We start from the raw sequence: 19,636 nt of genomic DNA on the forward strand, positions 1-19,636 counted from the left end.
CTTCCTGAGCAGTGACTGGAATCCAGGGACTCTCCTCTCCCAGGGAAGTACCATAACCACTGGTCTCTACAGATGAGCATGGACTTTCCCTGTGATGAAGAGTATATTTTATGGAACGAAGAACAATTTCAGCTATGAACTGAGCATGCCATATTACAAAAAGTCCTCAGTCCCAATGGCCAGAGCAACACCCTTGCAAGAGGCAGTAGATGTGGCCTCAGCATTGGAAACCATTCTCATTTCCTGGATGATTGATGCAACTGAGTTGCCTCCTGTTGTTTTCGTGTGGGCTCTAATCCAGCGAGCACACTTCCAAAACTCCTAGCACTGCTGCCTTACAGACAAGAAGAGTAAAGAAATGCCTTCCTACTTAAGGGATAAAGAGAGGTATGAACTGGGTGTGTGGCTATTCAGGAGATAGAATGGACTTAGGCAGCTCTAGCGTGTGCTGATGTGGATAGGTTTCCAGGGCAGGGTAGCAACAGAAGCTGCAGATACCTGTGGACATCAGAGGCATCCAACACCGGGCATTCGCTGTGTGGAGATTCTTAGCACCTACATTTTAGGCTCAGGCACCTCAAAGGGCATTCAGTAGGAACTTGGGTTAGACTGACTTGGTCAGTAGTTATATGCTGAAATACTCTCGAGACTGTGAAAAAAAATACAGAAAATGTTTTATCACAATGGATTTCCTAAGCTGTATCTGGGGGGAAAGATTATGCTGGGGAACATATTCAAAGACAGAAAAATTAAAAAGGGCTGAAGGCACAGTTTATTAATATGTTTAAATAGTTATGGAAGGATTTATAATGCTTGAAAAATCTCTTTAAAAGGTGAGTACGTCAGTTGTTCCAAAGAATTTGAAACAACTGCATTTGTGAAGTACCTAAAGTCACCAATGGCAGAAAATCTGTAATTTCCCAGCAGTCTGAAGAAAGTATTTACCATTTCAGATAAAACAATAAAAAGTCATGCCACAGCTTCCAGTTTAATAGATGACTACAAGATCATTTCTGGATGATTTAAAATGCATCAAGGTCACTATAGTTCAGGAAATACCCTACAACTATGAAGTTCCAAACCGCAGGCCCAAAGGTGCTACAGCCACTTCTAGACTCTCACTGATGGGCTGGTAAAGTAGACTGAAAGCACAAGTGGTGTTTTTTTTTTTTTTTTTTTTTAAATAATTCTGAATTTTAACATAAATGTTGACTGTCATTTCCAAAGACCCATGAAATAGAGTAAAAATGTTGGCTTTTTTTTTTTCTTTTTACATCACTGTCTGTATCATTTACACAAACTGAACAAAAATCAAAATATCAAATACCTTCATGAAAGTTTTTGTCATAAATCACTTGTGCTGCTTATATGTATGTGCACACCTGTGTAGGTTCACAATGTAACTGCATATTGGCATATGTGATCACAATACTGATGGTATGTAGCATCTGAGAGTCTTTGATTCCAATGCTAGGAAAAAGAGATTTTTTTTGATGATTGCTTAGAAATAGCTCTTTGAAAAAAGCCAGAGAATGCATTTCTAAATAGGAAGACGGACCTTTTCAGGTTAAATTACAAACTATTGTCAGAAATACATGTACAGCAGCATCTCTGGCAGTTCCAACTGTTAGCAAAATCATCTAAGAAGTCAATATATATTGATATGATTGCGGAGAGTATGACTTTGTCAGCCAGGCATTTGGAAAATAATTTAGACAAGCAGAAGCCAAAGTACTGCTTCCATCCTTAACTGGAAAATGAAAACTCTCCACCCAGAGTTACTTGCTTGTAGGGTCAATGGACACCTGTTTTTTTTTTTTTCTTTTTTTTTTTTTTTCTTTTCGATTGCATGTACACTATTTATATGAAAGAGATCAACAATATTTTAACAAAAGCTACATAAGATGGCACCCTTTTGTTTACATTTGCCCCCTCATCAGATTTGGAAGCTCACTTCTTCTTTGCAAGGAAAAAACCTGTAGTATTGTCAACAGTCAAAAAATGCTCCCAGGGTATTAAAGACCAAAGGAAAAATAGAAATAGCAAGGCACAATAAATGGCAGATGTTGGTAGAATTTTTAAGTTTCTTGCTCCCTGGCCTGAAAGGGTGTGCAAAACCCACAGAATTAATTGCTACAATTTGAAATTGCTACAATTTTGAGGTACTTAGAACGAAGAAAATGTCTATTTTATTGGGCACATTCTTCCTAGTAAATTACAATTCCTGACACCAAAATGTGAAAAGAGGATTGCCTTCAGAAAAAGACAGCAAGTACAGGTTAGGACCAAGGTTTTAGAGATGAAAGAAACAACTTAGCCATAGCAAAATTTGACTTTTAAAGGAAGACAGGACAAAACCCAGACATCATAGAAATTGAATTTTTTTTCTGGGAAATCTCACTTTGAAAGAAGAGATTGTGCAGTGGTTCTCGAACCAGCTGAACTCATACTGAGTCACAGCTATTTGTACTCTTTGTTTGCTCTTAGAATTAAGGATGTAAGTTGGGCTGCTATTGATCCAGTGTTGGAAGCCCTGCAACTAGCTGCGTTTTGGATGTAGGTGGGTGATCAGTATCAACCGGCAACACTGAGAGGAATAGTTAAAGTTCTGTTTTATTCTGAAAATTGACTCTGTAGAAGTGGCATCATGGTGTTCCCTACTTATTGCATTTCAGTGATTTCCACATCTAGTTTGCACAGTATACAAATAAAGAGATTCTTTTTTCCAGCTACAACTTCTGTTAACTCAAGTCAACTAGAACTCTCAAAGTCGGCATGGACTCTTTTCTATTCCTTAAATACTGCCAATATTGAAAATTACATGTAAGTATTTTGCTCTGTGCAACTGTTTACACAGATATGCTGTAAATTACAGCAGCTTCTACATATACGAGTTTATCCTCAACACTGATGATTCATAAAGTAGAATTCAGTTTATGATTCCCATATCTGATGCAAGTTATTTAGGTTAAAGCAGGAAAAAAATTGCAATTGACACCTGCTTCACACAGGTGAAGGTGAATTATATACAACAATCTACTAGGTAGCATAGGTGTCTCATTACAAAAATCAAAATTACTATTAAAAGCAAGTAACAGACTATAGAATTTAAGCACAGTACAATATCTAGCACCCGTAATGAAACTCTTTCAGAAAAAAATGTAACTGCCAAAGGGCTTTCTGAGGCAATTTCTAAGGTATAATTTCTTCGTGATGAAAAATAAGGAAATACGCAATAGATATATCCATACAAATTAATCCCATCATTCCAGATTTTGAAATTTGTTTTCAATGCATATACTTGCATAATTCCTTAAATGAACATAACAAAAAGTAGTAGTTATTTTTTACACTATTAAAAAGTTCAATATGTTTTTAATAAATTAAAGTTTTGAGGAAATTATAACAACACATTTTTGCCATTTCGAGGCTTTTTTTTCTTAATGAGTACTAATCTTACAGCTAAAGGAGATTAATTCTAGTGTATCTACCCTATAGTTAAATGACTAAAAATTTTGCAAGGCAAGTATAGGCTAGATAAAGTTGCAGCCACTAAGTGCTTCTGAGTCAATAATACTGCCTTCTGTCTAGTTTACTGCCACATTGCACATCGAAAAGCATTGACTTTATCTGAATTTATATGAGAACCTGCATTTTTACAGTGTAAACACTTTCAAAATTGGTAAATTATTGCAAGAAATGATAATTGATGCTTAAATTTTCATTGGAAAGCCCAGTACTGTCCTTCTAGGAACGTCCTTGGTATATCATTTATTTTTATGTTGTTCCATCAGACCTTACAGCTAACTAAATTCTTTAGTGGTTTATAACATCTTCTGTGAAGAAAAAGCTGTGATTCATCAGAGCAGACAAAGCTGGGCTTTAATCCATTCCTATAACCATATTGCCAAGTCTATATTGTTTACATTGCGTCTCAATTAAGAGACAGGCAGGACACCTGGTACTTCTTTATCTAAGTCCCACGGGCTGCCAGATGACTCAAAATCCATAACAGGTGCTAAGGCAGTGTGAGCGTAGCACCATTAACACAAGCTGGAATTGGATAAAATTTGGACTATGCTTAACCACTTAAAACACTCAATTATGAAACGAAAAATGTAACCACTTTGCACCAAGCGTCTTTAGAAAAGGCACTTACAAAGATATGTAGAATTAAAGTGCAAGTGCAATGGGCTTAACAGAAATCTTTAGGATAAATATTCTCCTGAAGCATATAAAAAACAGCTATAGAAAAAAAAAAGTTATAATTTTAAGACTACCATAGCAAAATATTATGAGATTACACTTAATAAATGGAATGGATTCTAATTCTCATCATTTGCTTATGCAACAAAAATGACACCACTGATGTTCAGATTTCTAGCCATTTTAAAGCTAAGGGGAAAAATTCTGAATTAACAGTATTTACTGAATTCTTCTACTCTGTATAACCTGGAATTTATTTTATTTTAAGGCCTTAGGCAAATGAAAGCATCCTACAGAAGCATTTAGTAAACAACAATGTTCAAGTGAGAAAACTAAAGGTAAAAGATATTGCCTAATACCCAGAAAGTCTCGTTGTGGATCTTTCTTTCATCACTTTTTCAGCTAACGTGACTGAACTAAGTAGTAAGCTTAGACACTGACAGAACACACCTCATGAGAGAAAAAATGAGTATCAGAAATTTTACAGTGGGCAATTACTTAAGACCTATCTGTATCTAAATGTGCAGTAATCAAATTAAGTTTCTATTTAATATTGTAATTATCAAGAACACAATATAGTGATTTTATTACCAGAGTAAGCAGTAACAAAGTACAGTAAACTCATTCAAGACAGTGTCATAGTATCTATGATAAGCAGCATATTGGCTTAAACTAATGCACTATATGCCTCTAGGGAATGACAGGCTCAGAGACTGGGTTTTAACATCAGAATCTATCCATTAATCTTGACTTAAATATAATCTACTCTGCGGTAAGAGGAAGAATGGGCATTCAATGAATTATCTGTTTGAAATATAGCAGGAGCAGATTAACACAAACATATAGAAGAAAGTCTCAGGCTCTCTACCATTTGTTGTGCACTTATTTTACGAAGCCTGAACCACATTTAACGTGAAAGACAGTAAGGTCAAATGACTAACAGTAAAGGAAGGAAGAATACCTCAAGACCGTAACAGATTACTCATTAAATTTACTGGTGGTGCTGCCAGAAGACTAATGACAGCATTTACAAATATCCCACTCGCCTATGTTTTAGTAACAGGCTAGAGAGGTGAAAGCAAAACAGCAACAGAACAGCGCTGCAGCCCTTATGCAGGCAGTATTTCCACTCCACCTTCCAGGGAGGATTTGTCTTACTAATGTCGCCCAGACAGGAATCAATGAAACTCTAAGGTGTGTTGTGTTAATTATTTTGCAGACCATTACAGCTACCCCTGCCTCATGACTTCCTTGGAACTGGGTTCCCTGAGGCAGCCAGAGCAGCTCCCAAACCTCCAACATGGCAGTGGTATTGCAGGCAAGCAGCAGGAGAGGCAAAGATAAACCGGCCGAAGGGCTGAAGTTTATTAAGGATGCTGCACCAAACGTGCCAATGACAGGTGTTCAGCCATTTCAATCATCACTTCAGCCCACAAATAATGTAGAACAGTATAGGGCAGAGGGAAGTGCTGCCTCACAAAAATGCCAGGTTCGGGGAGAGGGGCTTATCCCCACTCTGATACTCAGCATTGTATCAGTTTAAAATCAAGAAATGAAGGTTGATGTGTGTAAAAATAGGGAAGCAAAACTGGCTCTTTGCTTCTAGTATTGTCTTGAATGCTGCAGAAGTTTAAATTTCTATCTTAAATACTATCTCTGATGATATAGATGTACTTACTGAGGAGAGAAACAGTTAAGAAAATGCCCTTCATAAAGACTTCACCAGAAACTTCAAAATTACAGATATAAAATTATATTAATATTAAATATAATCCAGTAAAGAATACATACATAGACAAATCAATTTACAGTCCCACACTACATAGTAACAAAGATAACTTCTCATATGAGAAATTTTGTTGTTAATTCCAATCTGCATTTAAATGAACTTTAAACTACCTTTCCTTTTATACTTGAAGAGATTTTTTTTATTATTATTTTTTTTAATCTTTACCCTGGGTTGCTAGAGTACAGATACAAGATAAGCTAATTATAAGTCTCTTTGGATGGCACCAAAGTCTTCCATAATTTTCGGAACTAGAAGACAGGCATCTTTTATTCAAATGATGAAAACAAATATTTCCAGTTGCTCCCCTCTTCCTTTATTTTGAAGAGCAATTAGTAAAGCAGCCCCTTTTCTCCCTCCTCCCTAGTGCTGTCAAGCTGTTGAGAGCAGTTTGCAGCACTACAATGGTACTATTGTGAACAGGGTCTGGGCTTCCTTCCCACAGAGAGTTAAATGGGCAGTTCCTGCTGCCCATGATTGGTGTCCACTGAAACAATACTTAAGAGCCAGGTTTTATCAGTTCCACGCCAAAGAAGTGAAGCCAGGGAACCCAAGCCTTCATATCATGCTGAACCATATGCCAACCCGGCTGGCCCCAAAGGTTTATCACTAAGAATCAGGATCCATCGTGTCCCCTGTGAAATTTCACTTCACATACCTTCTGTGAAATGCATGGCTTTGCTGAAAACTGACCTTTTTCCACAATTGGCAAGAACAGATGGATGGTAACTATGGTTTGGCAAGCAGAAATTAAAAGATTTTCTAATAGCCTGCATTCTTCTATGTTTGGGAAGAGAAGCATTCAGAAGGAAACAGATATATCTATGACCCACAGATCTATTCAGGTGCAGTTAATCAGCAATTAAACTATTTTTTTTCTAATGTCTTGTCCAGAAAGTATTTCGTGATTAATTTGATTGGCCAGGCTATGATTAGGACTCATGTTTCTCAGACCACCATATGGTAATTTCAATTACTGTAATACTAACTTTTAATCCTTGCTTTATGTTATTCAGTTTTTCTACTAAATATGTGGCACATACAAAATTAATTATATGCATACTCTCTTTTTTGGCTATAATTTTTAACTGAATATTGTTACATATTCCAGCTAGATATATTTGCATATTCACAGGTATTATATAAAACCCCTTTGTTCAATAACTGAAATACAGATTTGTAGGAGACTTGTAGGAGAACAAAGACAACCAATAGGCTTGTTTCTATTCTCTCTCTCTCTCTTTTTTTTTTGTTTGTATCATTTTTAATTCTTCTGTTGGTACTGGAAAGTAGTCTTGATTACCATATGTAGAATGATGCAGAAACAGTTTGTCATTATCATCTGAAAGCATCTCTCTCATCTCACAAACACTAGTGTTTGTCAGTTTTGCTTGTTGCAAATAATATCCCACATTTCCCACTAATTTATGTAACACAATCAATACATATCAATGTTATATACTTAACTCTTCTTATAAATACAGCTTTTAGTGTTTAGCATACAAAACTTCCAAGTTATTTGCAAGTCATTTATCTGTTATTAGGAGTTTATGACCAGAAAACAATTAAATCACCAAACAACGCTCTCTTTTGCAGCATAAAGACAGGGCTTAAATAATTAAAACAACAACAACAACAAAAACCACCTTACTCTAAATCCTAGAAATGACAGGAAAAATTGTTTAATCTTCCTCTTTATTTACAGACTTCTGAGAATTATCAAAGAAATCTGTATGTATGAATTTTAACACCTTACAGGGGCAAGAGTCTTAACATTTTAACAATGGGCTTTTGTCATCCAAAATGTTTAATTAATTAATAAGGCTAAGTAGGTATTAACAAAAAACCTGTCATTTTGTGTTATGTACAGAGCAATCACTCTGCATATGATTGAACTGGTTTATAGTTTTCATTCCAGTTTAAGGACTCTCAGCCTTCTTTCCTCTGCACATTTTTGTTTCAAAGAGGGATATACAGACCTTTAAAGCACATTTTTTTGATGAAAGAGTGATTGCTCTACTAATGTTCAACTTACAACATACCAAAAATTTCCTACCTTCAAAAGATGCGGTAACAAAGAGGAACTTCCCTCCCTCAAGCAATCTGTGCTGACAGATCCCAATTCAGAAGTTCTAGTAGGCTGATAAAGCACTTCACTGCTTTTCACAGTAGCCCACTGACATTCTTTTATTCTAAATCATAATGCCACCTGAATAAGCCTACCCAGATTTTATACAGAAATCAGTAGACTTCCCTTCAGAAGGGTAAAGTCAATAAATGAAAGAACGTAGATGTAGAAGAATGACTATTTTTTTTCTGAACAATACAAAAAGATTTGAGCCCCATCCCAAACCATCTACACCAACACATGTGGCATCCCTGTCTATGGCAGGGGGGTTGGAACTAAATGTACTTTAAGGTCCCTTCCAACCCAAGCCACTGTATGATTCTATGCACAGAACACTAAGGCCTTTATAAGTGTAATTATTAGAAGAAAATTTTATTACTAGGGTGAAACAGTTTTGCCTGATTTGATGTTTTGCTTTTTTACCACTTTCAGGAGAGTCTCATGCATTTCATTAGGGAAGAATAACTAATAAATAAAACTGTACTGTAATTCAAAACCAAATTATCATATCTGGTAATGACAACATTATTACCCTTAAATCCAAGTGTTTACACTATACCTCTTTAAGAGGTGCTCCTAACATCCTAGCTAAGATCTGCAGACAGACCATACAAAGAGCGAGAGACAGAAGAGCTGTTGGGGTAGAGAAGGCAGGTTCTGTGGGATTAGAAGCAGGGAAATTACTGAAGAAAATATGTTTACCTGAAGAGATACAAATCCAGAACTGCTGTTAAAGAAAAGCATTGCGTGTACGTTTCGCCAAAAAACCTCATGGACTATATACATGAAAATATATAACACTATAACACAGAAGCAGTGCTCTCAAGCTTTCCATTTCAAGTTCCTCCTAGTATTAAAAACACATTATTCAAAACAAAAGAAAAACAACAACAAAGAAAAGCAACTCAAATGATGTATATGTCTACATGAAAATGCAGGAAAAGCAGCAGCTTTGTATAACACACATCTGCAAGTATTTCTCCAAGCAGTTATTTGAAGTGTCTATATGACAAACACTAAGGTGAGAGTTTAAAAACCTATCACAAATGTTGGTTCAATCATTTGTCTCTAGTGGCTAAAATCAAAGGCATTTAAAGTGATGCTTTGGAATTATTCATTGCAAAACAATCCTGTTCTTTCAACAGGTAACTAATAAATGATGGCTGAGAACAGGCTTGCACTACCCCTGAGGTCCAATTGTTACTCAGAACACTGCCTACTTTTGCTCCCTGGTGTTGCATTTTAACTCTAATTGCATGATCAAGCCAATAAATTGGACTCAGGGGACAAAAAAACACTACAAAAGTACCTACCCTGACAAAACCAGAGGTTGCAAGAAAATGCACTTCAAACAGAAGTGAGGCAAGACGAGACAAGCAAAGGAGAGGTATCAAAGCTTGAAAGACAGTCATTAATACTGACAGATTACTGTAATTCTGGCTGTCAAGGTGATCGATTTAAGCAGCATATGCCAATCAATACTTGCCTCATTTACTGAGCAACATTAGATATATAGTTAGGTGAGATGTCCCTAAGACAGGATTCAAACTATACTTAACGAACATAAATAGCACAATTTATGCTTTGGAATCTTCACTGCTTTTTCATTTGGCCTTTTATTTTAATGGGGCAAATTTCAGTGTGATTTTATTATCCATACAGAAGTTACTTGATATGGTTCTATTACGTTCCATTGCCATCATGTATACAATTCCTTTATGTAAGATATTTCGAAGTGCAGCAATTTTCAGTATAACATATTGAAGTGCTAATCTTGATTATGAATATTCATAAATGCAGCGGTTATTTAAGTACTGTTCATTTTGCTTTTTTCATTAGTGGTTTGCCATTCTGAGTACTTTAGCTATCCATGGTTTACAAGAAACCAAATCCTCCTGGTATTTCCTCTGGAATTTTTCTTACAACAGTCCCTTATTGTCCAAATATGCTTGTGACATCAAAGGAAAAAATACATTAACTAGATGTATTAGTTCAAGGAAGAAAAATCCATAAAGGTGATATAAAAAGCTATTACTGTCATTACATATCTATAACTAGTCACACACACACATGTATGTATGCATCTATATAGAGGCAGAACCTTTCTCTTATATTTAGGTCTTAACAATAGTGAGAGAAACTGTTACACTATTCCTTGAAATTGAAACAGATGAACAGTCTATTAAAACAATCTGATACTTATAAATGCCAGGGAAATCTTCACTTTTTTTTTTTTTTTTTTTTTTTTTTTTTTTTTTTTTTACTATTGTAAGCAGGCATATAAGTAACTACATTATGAATTATTAAAAGAGTTGTCAGCAGAACTAGGATTAGGAAAGACTGAACATCATATTCTCTACCTTGTGATTCCTGCTTGAATTTGGAAAATAATTTCCATCACTAAACAGTAAAGTAGATTTTAGAAATAACTCTATTTCCTCATGGAAGGAACAGCAGGGGTCGTATGATGAATTCATCTGTGACTCTTACTTGAGCTCACAACAGGTAAGGCTAAAATGGTATGACTCAGGATGGGATAAATATTCACTGAAATCTTGAAATTTTCAATTATTTGTTGTAAAGCATATAGAGTAATATCTAAAAAGTATATCAAGCATTATATTTATTATCTATTTCTTTTCACCTATGATGACAGAAGAAGCAATAACAGGTATTTTAAAAGCTTATTAAATGTCATATATCAAAACTGTATTGCCAGAAATACAGTGAACTTTGCTGAGAGTCTTGGCACGTGGCATTTCAAAATAATTGTAAGAATGAACATATTAGGAGAGCAATTATAACAGCGTGTGTTATTTCTTTCACCAATACCAAAATTGATTAAGTGGTATTCTGAAAAATGAATTGATATATATTTAGGAAAGAGAAGGAATGCTCCTTAAGCACCTCTTATGCCTTTCCCATTTTAAACACATTTATCACTGGTGCAGTAAGATTGCATTCATTTTTTTCTTACACATGCTCATTCAAGTGATGCTAAGTAGGATGCTAAGTAGGATTCCTTGCTCTGTGTGCAGCTACCTATCAGGTAGCATCCTTTTTTTTTGGGGGGGAATATTAGATAAGAAATAAAGTATTATGGTGTCTAAAGCGCGGACAATTTGAAGTGCAAAGAATTTGCAATAATTGATAATGCTCCAAAAATTGTGCAAATATCTAGAAAGTAATACAGTAGTGTTTCACAATATACTCTCACAAGGTTTTAGTTTTTTTTTTCTTGGCTTGTTGCATACTATAAATAATTTTAACAACTTGGATCATTGGACAAGCCTACTATACCAAGTAAGGAGTGTTATCTTTGTGTACCTTTTGGCATCTGACTAACACCTGTCGTTTATTCAGGAAGTTCAAGTAAACTTCTGTATGAAACCATTCTTTCTATTGCTCAAAATACTTCATTTTGATCGATTTCCTAGACACAGTAGTTTCTGAATTCAGAATGTAACAAAGCGCTTGCTCAGATATTGAAGCCATTAGTAAAGCCATTCCTACCAGGACTTTCCATACAATTCAGTAAATAAAAAATATTCAATGACCCTCTAAATAGCAGCCTGCTTATTCTACATCATAGTGAAAACAATTGTTCTCACCATTCAGTACCATTATTACACCTGCAGTCTTGCTAGACTCTGCTGCGAGTCTTACTAGCTTTCCTAGCATACATGCAGCTGAACTGTGTTCAGGAGATACATGTGTACAAAGGCAAATGGAATGACAAGTAACACATATATGAGGTAGAGAAGGGGGTACTGCTGCTTTGGTAGTGAGACAACAATAGTATTTTGAGTGTCATCTGCTACTGCATGCATATATGCCGCCTATTGGTGAAGGGGTACTGTTACATGAAAGCAAGACAACTGACAGTGAGGAGCTCCAGAATCCTTCAAGGGGAAACTAAAGCAAATTCCACAAGTCAACATAGTAATGCCATCTAAAATGGCTATTTTCTCTTCAAGAAGCTACAGCAATGAAAACGGCAAGCATCAAATAAAAGCATGATACCTGCTGATACCTGATGTCTGCTGATAAATACGGTACATTTTTAATCTTAAAATACTACAATACTGAAACATTATTTTAGTATTCCAAGCAAAGAATGCAAACAAAGCAGATGAAAGTTTTAACAATCATTAACAAAATCAAATCTTCAGTGTTTTGCTATCCAAGTTTGCTATCAGGAGTGTCAAAATAACATCAGAAAGAGGGAGGTGAATGACAGAGTATTTCAACCTCAGAAAGATACTTCAGACCATACAATACATTCTCAAAGTCGAAGCAGATTATAAAAGGGAGATGAGCAGAATTTCCTGTATCCATGCAACCATTATTATACTATTCACATGTACTACTCATTGCCACATCATGATTAACAGGCTAGCTCAATAACGAAAAAGTTGCAATCAGGTTACATGAAGAGGACTGAATATCCCTGCTGATTACAAATGACAGCTGATTTTTTCAGTCAGGTCTGCATTTAGAAAAAGCACTAACTCAGGATGGATAAACCCTCTCCTTGGAAAGAAGAGGGCCAAACTCAGTGCCACTTTCTTCATGTTGCCATATGCTTTCAAATCAGCACACACCTAGTTTAATCAAGAGTTTACCATGACCCATTTTAACCACAAAGACCTGCAACACAACACTGTAAATATTCCTCAAATATACAAAAGCACAGACCTGCATATCATCAACTCCCATGCAGACTGAAAAAATGTCCACCAAGTATTCCACAGCACCGTGAAATGCTGTGCCTTGCAGGCACAGAGCCATCTGATACTGGCTTTCTAATTACCTATTTTGTTGGTCTACTACATTAGTAAAAGGAGAGCAAATGCAGAAGAGTATGGCTTGAAATTTGTTCTTTATGTATTCAACAGAAGTCTTCAGTATTCCTGTTTTCTCCTATTTCCTCAAGATCCACATTAAACTATATTTCCACTTAACCATCATCAAAGTTCCTAAAAAATGATCACTGCTCAAATGTATTAAAATATACTCAATAGATAAATAAAAACTAATTTCAAGCAGATCAGTTGAGAAGTCTTCCTCAATTATGGTCCTGGACATGTGGGAGGCCTTGATTATCAGCTTCAGTTTTCTGAAGAATTGCTGCTTTTGGTGCACCTTCTGAAAAACAGCTTTTCTGTTCCTTTTTTTCTGTTTCTTGTCTTCAGAGGTATTGTTTTCATTACTCTGTGCCCTCTCCTTATTTGCTCAAAAAGTCCTGTCTTCCACAATACACATTAAGTCTAGAGAGGTCTCCAGAAATGCTATTTAACCACAGACCATAAAATACTTCTGTCCCTGCCTCCTTCATTCCACAACAAACTTAAAAGCTAGTAGAGAAAGGCTTTTGTCACAGCTAAAATATGCCAGAGGAAAAGAGTGGGAGACACTAAAGACAATCCTCAACATCTTCAATTTCTTTCTACTGCAGCAACATTAACTGGATTCAATTTTCAAATATTCTTCAAATATTTTTAGACTATGTCCATGTTACAACAAACTCCTACCAGTCTTTGCTGTTCTTATCTAAGGGACATTCTTTCTCAACCTCAAATCTGATGATGGGTTGAACACCAAGAGCAAGGACATGACTTTTTAATTGAGAGTTTTTTTTTTTTTTTTTTTTTTTTTTTTAAACACAGAGAACTTGGCCAAGCTTTGGAATGTATTTTATTTTATTTTTCTTTTCCCTACTGATGCAATTGACCCCACCATAGCCTAACTCAGGCCAGGGAAATTAGACGTTTTTACTACTCTCTCTCCAAGCAAACAGCTTTTAAAGAAGTCCTCATGCCCCCATTTTAGTTTCTGAAGTACTATACAAAGCAATGAGCATAAGATACTCTAAGTCAGGTGGAAAAAGAATTTCACTGGCTACTTAATAGAGCCTTCAAAATCAATGCTCAATCAACTGATGTTTCATAAGCTTACCAAGTGATGACATAAAACCTACCAACCAATACTATCAAATATTAAATATACGTAATGCTTTTTGTAGTTATTATGATGGAGACATATCAACATTTTAATGTAAACAACATTATTTCATCAATGATGTGGAGGGAATTGATGCATAGAGAAAGTACAGTTTAGAGAACTGAACTTTAAATGAATATACAATAAACAGCTCTTAGGACCTGCCCAATTCCAAGAGATCGAACTGGCAAGCTCTAACTGAGGAACTTATTACAACTTCCATATTCTATAAAGAAGCAAATCACAAGTTTGTGGTTTTTTTCCTACTAAAAGTTTGCTATTTCAAAGTAAATTGTTTTCCAATTGCTCATCACTATACATCAATATAATGCAATAAGCCATCACTTTTCATGGTATAATGATGATAATACATTTTAAATACTTTGATTAAGCCACTTGAGTAATGACAAAAAGATCGGACCTTTCTGAACATAAAAATACAATGAATCAACGTCATGTACAGAAATGGCACCAACGTCATTTAATGTGATCACATCAAATACCATCCATCACTCATCTGTAAATCCACTTCATCATATTTAAAGTGAGAACAAACATGAGTATTAACAGTCAGCCTTAAAAGAATGGAGTATTCTAGTAGCAATCTATCACACAACAAATACAAATATCTACAGCTTGGGTGGAAATTAAGTACAGAATTTCTTTTGGATCAAAATTTAAACTTACCTTCGAATTTATGAAACCAAGAAACAGTATGTTCTTGTTGATTTAAATAACATGTACATAACAGAATAGAACTTGATCTTAAGAAGGAGACACCTAAGCGATTGACTTACCTTATGTTTCTTAATTTCTGGTTCGTATTCTCTCGAGAGCAGCCCTTTCAAAATACCACAATTCAGTTCCAACAAAAAAATTAGATAGTTTTCTGACATGTTTACAAAGGCACTAACTTCTTTTTGACAAAAAAAAAATGCATTCTGAGCTGAACAACAACATTTATAGGACAAAAAAAAGTAACTAATTTGAAGGAAAACAGTATTGGCATCCTTCTAGGATGCTAGGTTGTCTTCTGGAAAATAAAACTAAGACATACTAATACTGGAAAAATACTTTATATTTAAGAAAAAGAAAGATTAGTAACTCCATGACATGGATGTTTTAGAAAGTCTACCCACAAAATGGTCATTAAAATAATTACTTAAGACAATGTGGTAAGAATTTATTCCATGTTATAAAATACTAGAAGAACAACTTCTTAGTGCTGAATCTATTCTTTGCTTAATTAAAAATGGTCTTTATCTGAATGGTGTCCTATGGGTTTAAGTTTCCTAAAGGCAATGACACCATAATACATTGAAACTATTTTCACTAAATTAATCTGACAAAAATAAAATATGACAGAAAACACGAAAATCATATTTGTAGAGCTGCAAGGGAATGTATATGCCTTGGGAACCACATGAGTGAAAGGATACAAGTTTTGGTATAATGGGATTAATGATTTCAATGCACGGCTTGCATTTATAGCTGTTGCGCGAACCATAATGGGAAGAATTTTTCCATTCACAATAGCACCATCAAAGAGTGGACCAAAAAATGGAACCTGAATAAAAAATTAAGAAATCCAGCATAAAGCAAGATCTAAGCTATAACAATTAGCAATCAACATTAACAATAGAGCACTCAAACATATAATTTTTTCTCCTCATTGCTAGACAATCAGACCAGTTATTGTGCTCTATGACAGACCTTTTCTCTTGGGGAAATATACAGCCATATAACAGCTTGATATCTTTGGTAATAGATAACATAGTATTTGAAGAAAATTAAGCAACCATTTTAATACTATGTCTCATCAAAGATTATTTTCAACACTTGCTGCCAAAATCCTAAGAACAGTCATGCCCATGATGTTTATGAGGTTTAAAGACTAGATGACAATATTGTAGGTAGTAGTAAGCAAGAGCAGCTTCCTTTTTCCTCTTTAACCTGCAAGCCCTTCCATAATACAACTCATTGTACCTACATAGTACGGAAAATAATATACTTATTAATTAATATGTAAGTAATCCAGCAGTAACAGGACCATGTACTGGGCATCATTTCATTCCTATCATCAGAGAGAGATAGGCGAACCTCTATTTGTTATATCTCTTTTATTAATTTTAGTACTTCTGGAAAGAGTTTTAAAATTTGAAATACAGAAATTCATGGCAAGTGACATCAGAAACAGAAATTATGTAGTACAAACATTTAGGACTATTTTTACTCAGTGAGTGTTCACTACCCTAAACCACTATTTTAAGAACAGAGCTAGCACAGACATTTAATGAAAGTCATTAGAAAGACTGTGTTCACATTCTTTAGAGTTGAATGATCCCTGCTTTGCTGAATTAATCTCCAAATTCCTGCATGGAGTCCAGGAGAAGGTGAAAACTGGCTTTAAGAAGAAACGGGAATATGTCATAGATGGAGAAAGCTGGAGCAGGCTATGATTCAATGCCCACGGTCACATATCAAATTTGACAAAGAAGATTTCAAAGTTTATCTTAGAATTTAAATAATTATGCAGAATATTCCAGCTTTGTTTGCATTTTACAGTGTTAGCAGATTTACTTGATAGGATCAGATCTTTGCAGTTTCAAGTTGCTTGTTTTACCATGCACTGTTCTCACTGATTTCTTCCCTTTCCTCCTACCACTCCACTGCAATTGTCAATGTTAAAGACAGATCACCTTAAATCAGTTTATTACACCAAACGCTCCCATTCAAAACAGAATTCAGTTCATTATAAACATATGAAGGAAATACACACAAACCTCCCTACTCTTACCTCAGGCTTTTTCATGATCTGGATACTGAACATATGGTTTTTCATGGGATAGATAACTATAAGAACATCACCAAATTCTGTTGGAATTATTCCTCTTCTATAATCCCGAGTATGCTCTGACCAGACAATGTGTACTTCATCGTTTCCTAAATGTCTTAGCTGAAAAATCAGAGATAAAAGCCTGTCAGTTTAAATATATCTTGTAGCCATACTGCTATACTAAATGCTCATATTTCAATAGGACAAACCCACTAAAAAGAAATAAAGAAGGATGAATAAAGTAAACATATTACACTATAGTTCTCTTACATTTTCGGTCACAGGATTAGTTTGCAGTACTGGTTTTTGCTACAGATTTTTATACATCAGTGCCAATGACTATTTAACAGATACGTCAATACAGACTACTAAAAGCTAAAATTTTGTTGATATTATCTCAAGAATGCTGAATGACTCAATCTGATTTGCTAAAATGCTTTCAAGATTGCCTTCATTCACAGGCAGTGAACTACTAATTTCTATATGAATTTTATAAGCATGTGGATGAGCATATGCATAAAAGATACCTATCTAAGGAGTCTTTTAACCTCATCATTCTAGCCAAATTCCAAACTGTCCACCACAAACAAAAAGCCTTCTAAAGGAGACGAGATACTGCATTTGGCACATCCCTAGATGAAACAGAAACCTGTAACACCTTTGGAAAACTAACCAGCCACCTGTAAACAAAAACAGGTCTTGAAAAATTAATTAAAAAAACTTGCTCAGAATGGCTGAATGGGATACTGAAAATCAGTGCTGCAGCCTCAGCTGTAGTCACATAACCTGACTGAAGAACATACTGAATGCTTTGGAATTATCCACACTAAAGCCCCCAAATGCTCTTTCAGGTAAAACATTGCCATCCAAGAAAAAAAAAACACTGTTAACATCATGGAGAGAGACTTTATGTATGCTGATCAAATACATTCAGATTATTAAAGATTAAGTTTCCTTCCACTAAAGGCCATTTGTGAAAATTCAAGCTGGAATCTCATTTTTTCCTCCTTGTGCATCACCAGATAGAGCTGACAATTTTCCTCACCCACAGTTTTCAGTTTGTTTGCACAGCTTTAGCCAACTCAAGTTTGTCAAACAATTGCATTGATGTTATTCAAAGGACAGCACTGTGAACTGCTGTTAACAGGTAACATGCAGATTCTAATCTGAGCACTTACAAGAAGTTATTTTGTATAAAAAGGCAACAATTTTCTGTATTCATTTTCAAAATACAACTGCACTTTAAATAAAAGCAAAACATATACACAGTCATCAGAGAAATTTCATTGCAAGTATCTGCTTGTTTATATTATGAAACCTCCTGGAATGTTGCTTTCGTCTTATCTGAAGGCTTATATTGGTTGTCAGCAGCAGCCTTTACAAAAACAAAACAAAGAAGGGAAAAAAAAAAAAAAAAAGAAAAAAAAAAGCCGCCTCTGCTCTTCTCTGCTGACTTTGAATTGTATCAGCCTGAAAACCTGCATAGCATTTCTGCAAGAAAAGGTTTTTCTTCAGCGTTGGACTGGGCAAAGGACAGATGGCATCAGTGCCCTGCATCTTGTGTGATGCTCAACAAGTCATTTGTGTCGCTTGGACCAGACCGTACATACATCTAATGTACAATGATTGCAGTTCCTTTGAAGTGAGCTATTCTTGCCTCTTTTGTAGATGGCTGAGTTATTTTGAACAACACTTAGGGATGCTCTTGTGCCAACTGTAAACCCAGACCCAGAGAAGAACTGGTTATAACAACATTCACTATATTGAGTTTTATTTGACTACACTAGAACAAAACCAGGCAGCAACCTGAATGACTGATGTGAAACACAAACAGCAGCTGCAGAAACTCTGGATGACAGTCAACAGTGATGTATGTTGTGAAAAGACAACTAACTGTGGAACTGTTATGAGGGCCTAAGCTTCTTCTACCTTCCCAGGTGAAGTGACAGCCAAACTATTTGTTGAAATCTAACAATGACAGAAAGGCATGTGGAACTGATGGGTCCACATTTAGAAGCAAGTGAAAAGCTCAGGAAGGATTAGACCGCCTTATCAAAGGGGAAAGTAAGAGGCTCAGGAATGAAATCTTGTGGAATGTGAAAAGATTGTACAATATAGGATCCTATATTGAGACATGGTTGTCTGGTGCACCTCTATTGAACTGGCCGCCAAAAAGCAGAACACCCATCACTGCACTGTACCGCTCCTAGTACAGCAATATTGAACTATTTACTAGAATTAGCTCTCCTTTACTTACCATCTTTGGACTCAAAGACAACATAACTCACACCATTAGATTTGAAACAAGGGACAGAGACAGTCTACATGCCAAATAAATGGCCTTAAAATCCAAAACGTATAGAGAATTTACATAGTACACCTTCTTGGCATCTCTGAGTTTCATTTATCAAAGGTTGCCCCTGTGTACCTCTTACTGATATCTGCAGCTAACCAGCAGCTTAGGGACCTGGTTTAGTGGGTGACATTGGTAGTAGGGTGATGGTTAGATCAGATGATCTTGGAGGTCTTTTCCAACCTTTGTGATTCTAAGATGGAGCATCACTACTGGTGTATACTTTCAACTCAGATTGGCACAGATTTTGGAGCGTGATAAAAGTGCATTGTACAGTTATTTTACAGGAACTACTGACAAGGGGCATGTATTATTGGATGCCAA

General features: G+C 35.5%; 1 protein-coding gene across 7 annotated transcripts in view; it reads right to left on the reverse strand.

Moving 5' to 3' along the window:
• The window catches only part of RALGAPA1 (Ral GTPase activating protein catalytic subunit alpha 1), a 128,076-nt gene that overhangs the window by 15,738 nt on the left and 92,702 nt on the right, over nucleotides 1-19,636 (reverse strand). For all 7 annotated transcript variants that reach the window (XM_082762552.1, XM_082762548.1, XM_082762551.1 and 4 more), the window contains 2 exons: nucleotides 16,921-17,079; nucleotides 15,563-15,690 (listed from right to left, as the gene is read on the reverse strand). In XM_082762552.1, coding sequence (XP_082618678.1) covers nucleotides 15,563-15,690; nucleotides 16,921-17,079 — 287 coding nt within the window. The remainder of the gene's footprint in view (nucleotides 1-15,562; nucleotides 15,691-16,920; nucleotides 17,080-19,636) is intronic.

This window comes from Aythya marila, assembly GCF_965140915.1.
Source record: "Aythya marila genome assembly, chromosome: 5".
NCBI lineage: Eukaryota > Metazoa > Chordata > Aves > Anseriformes > Anatidae > Aythya > Aythya marila.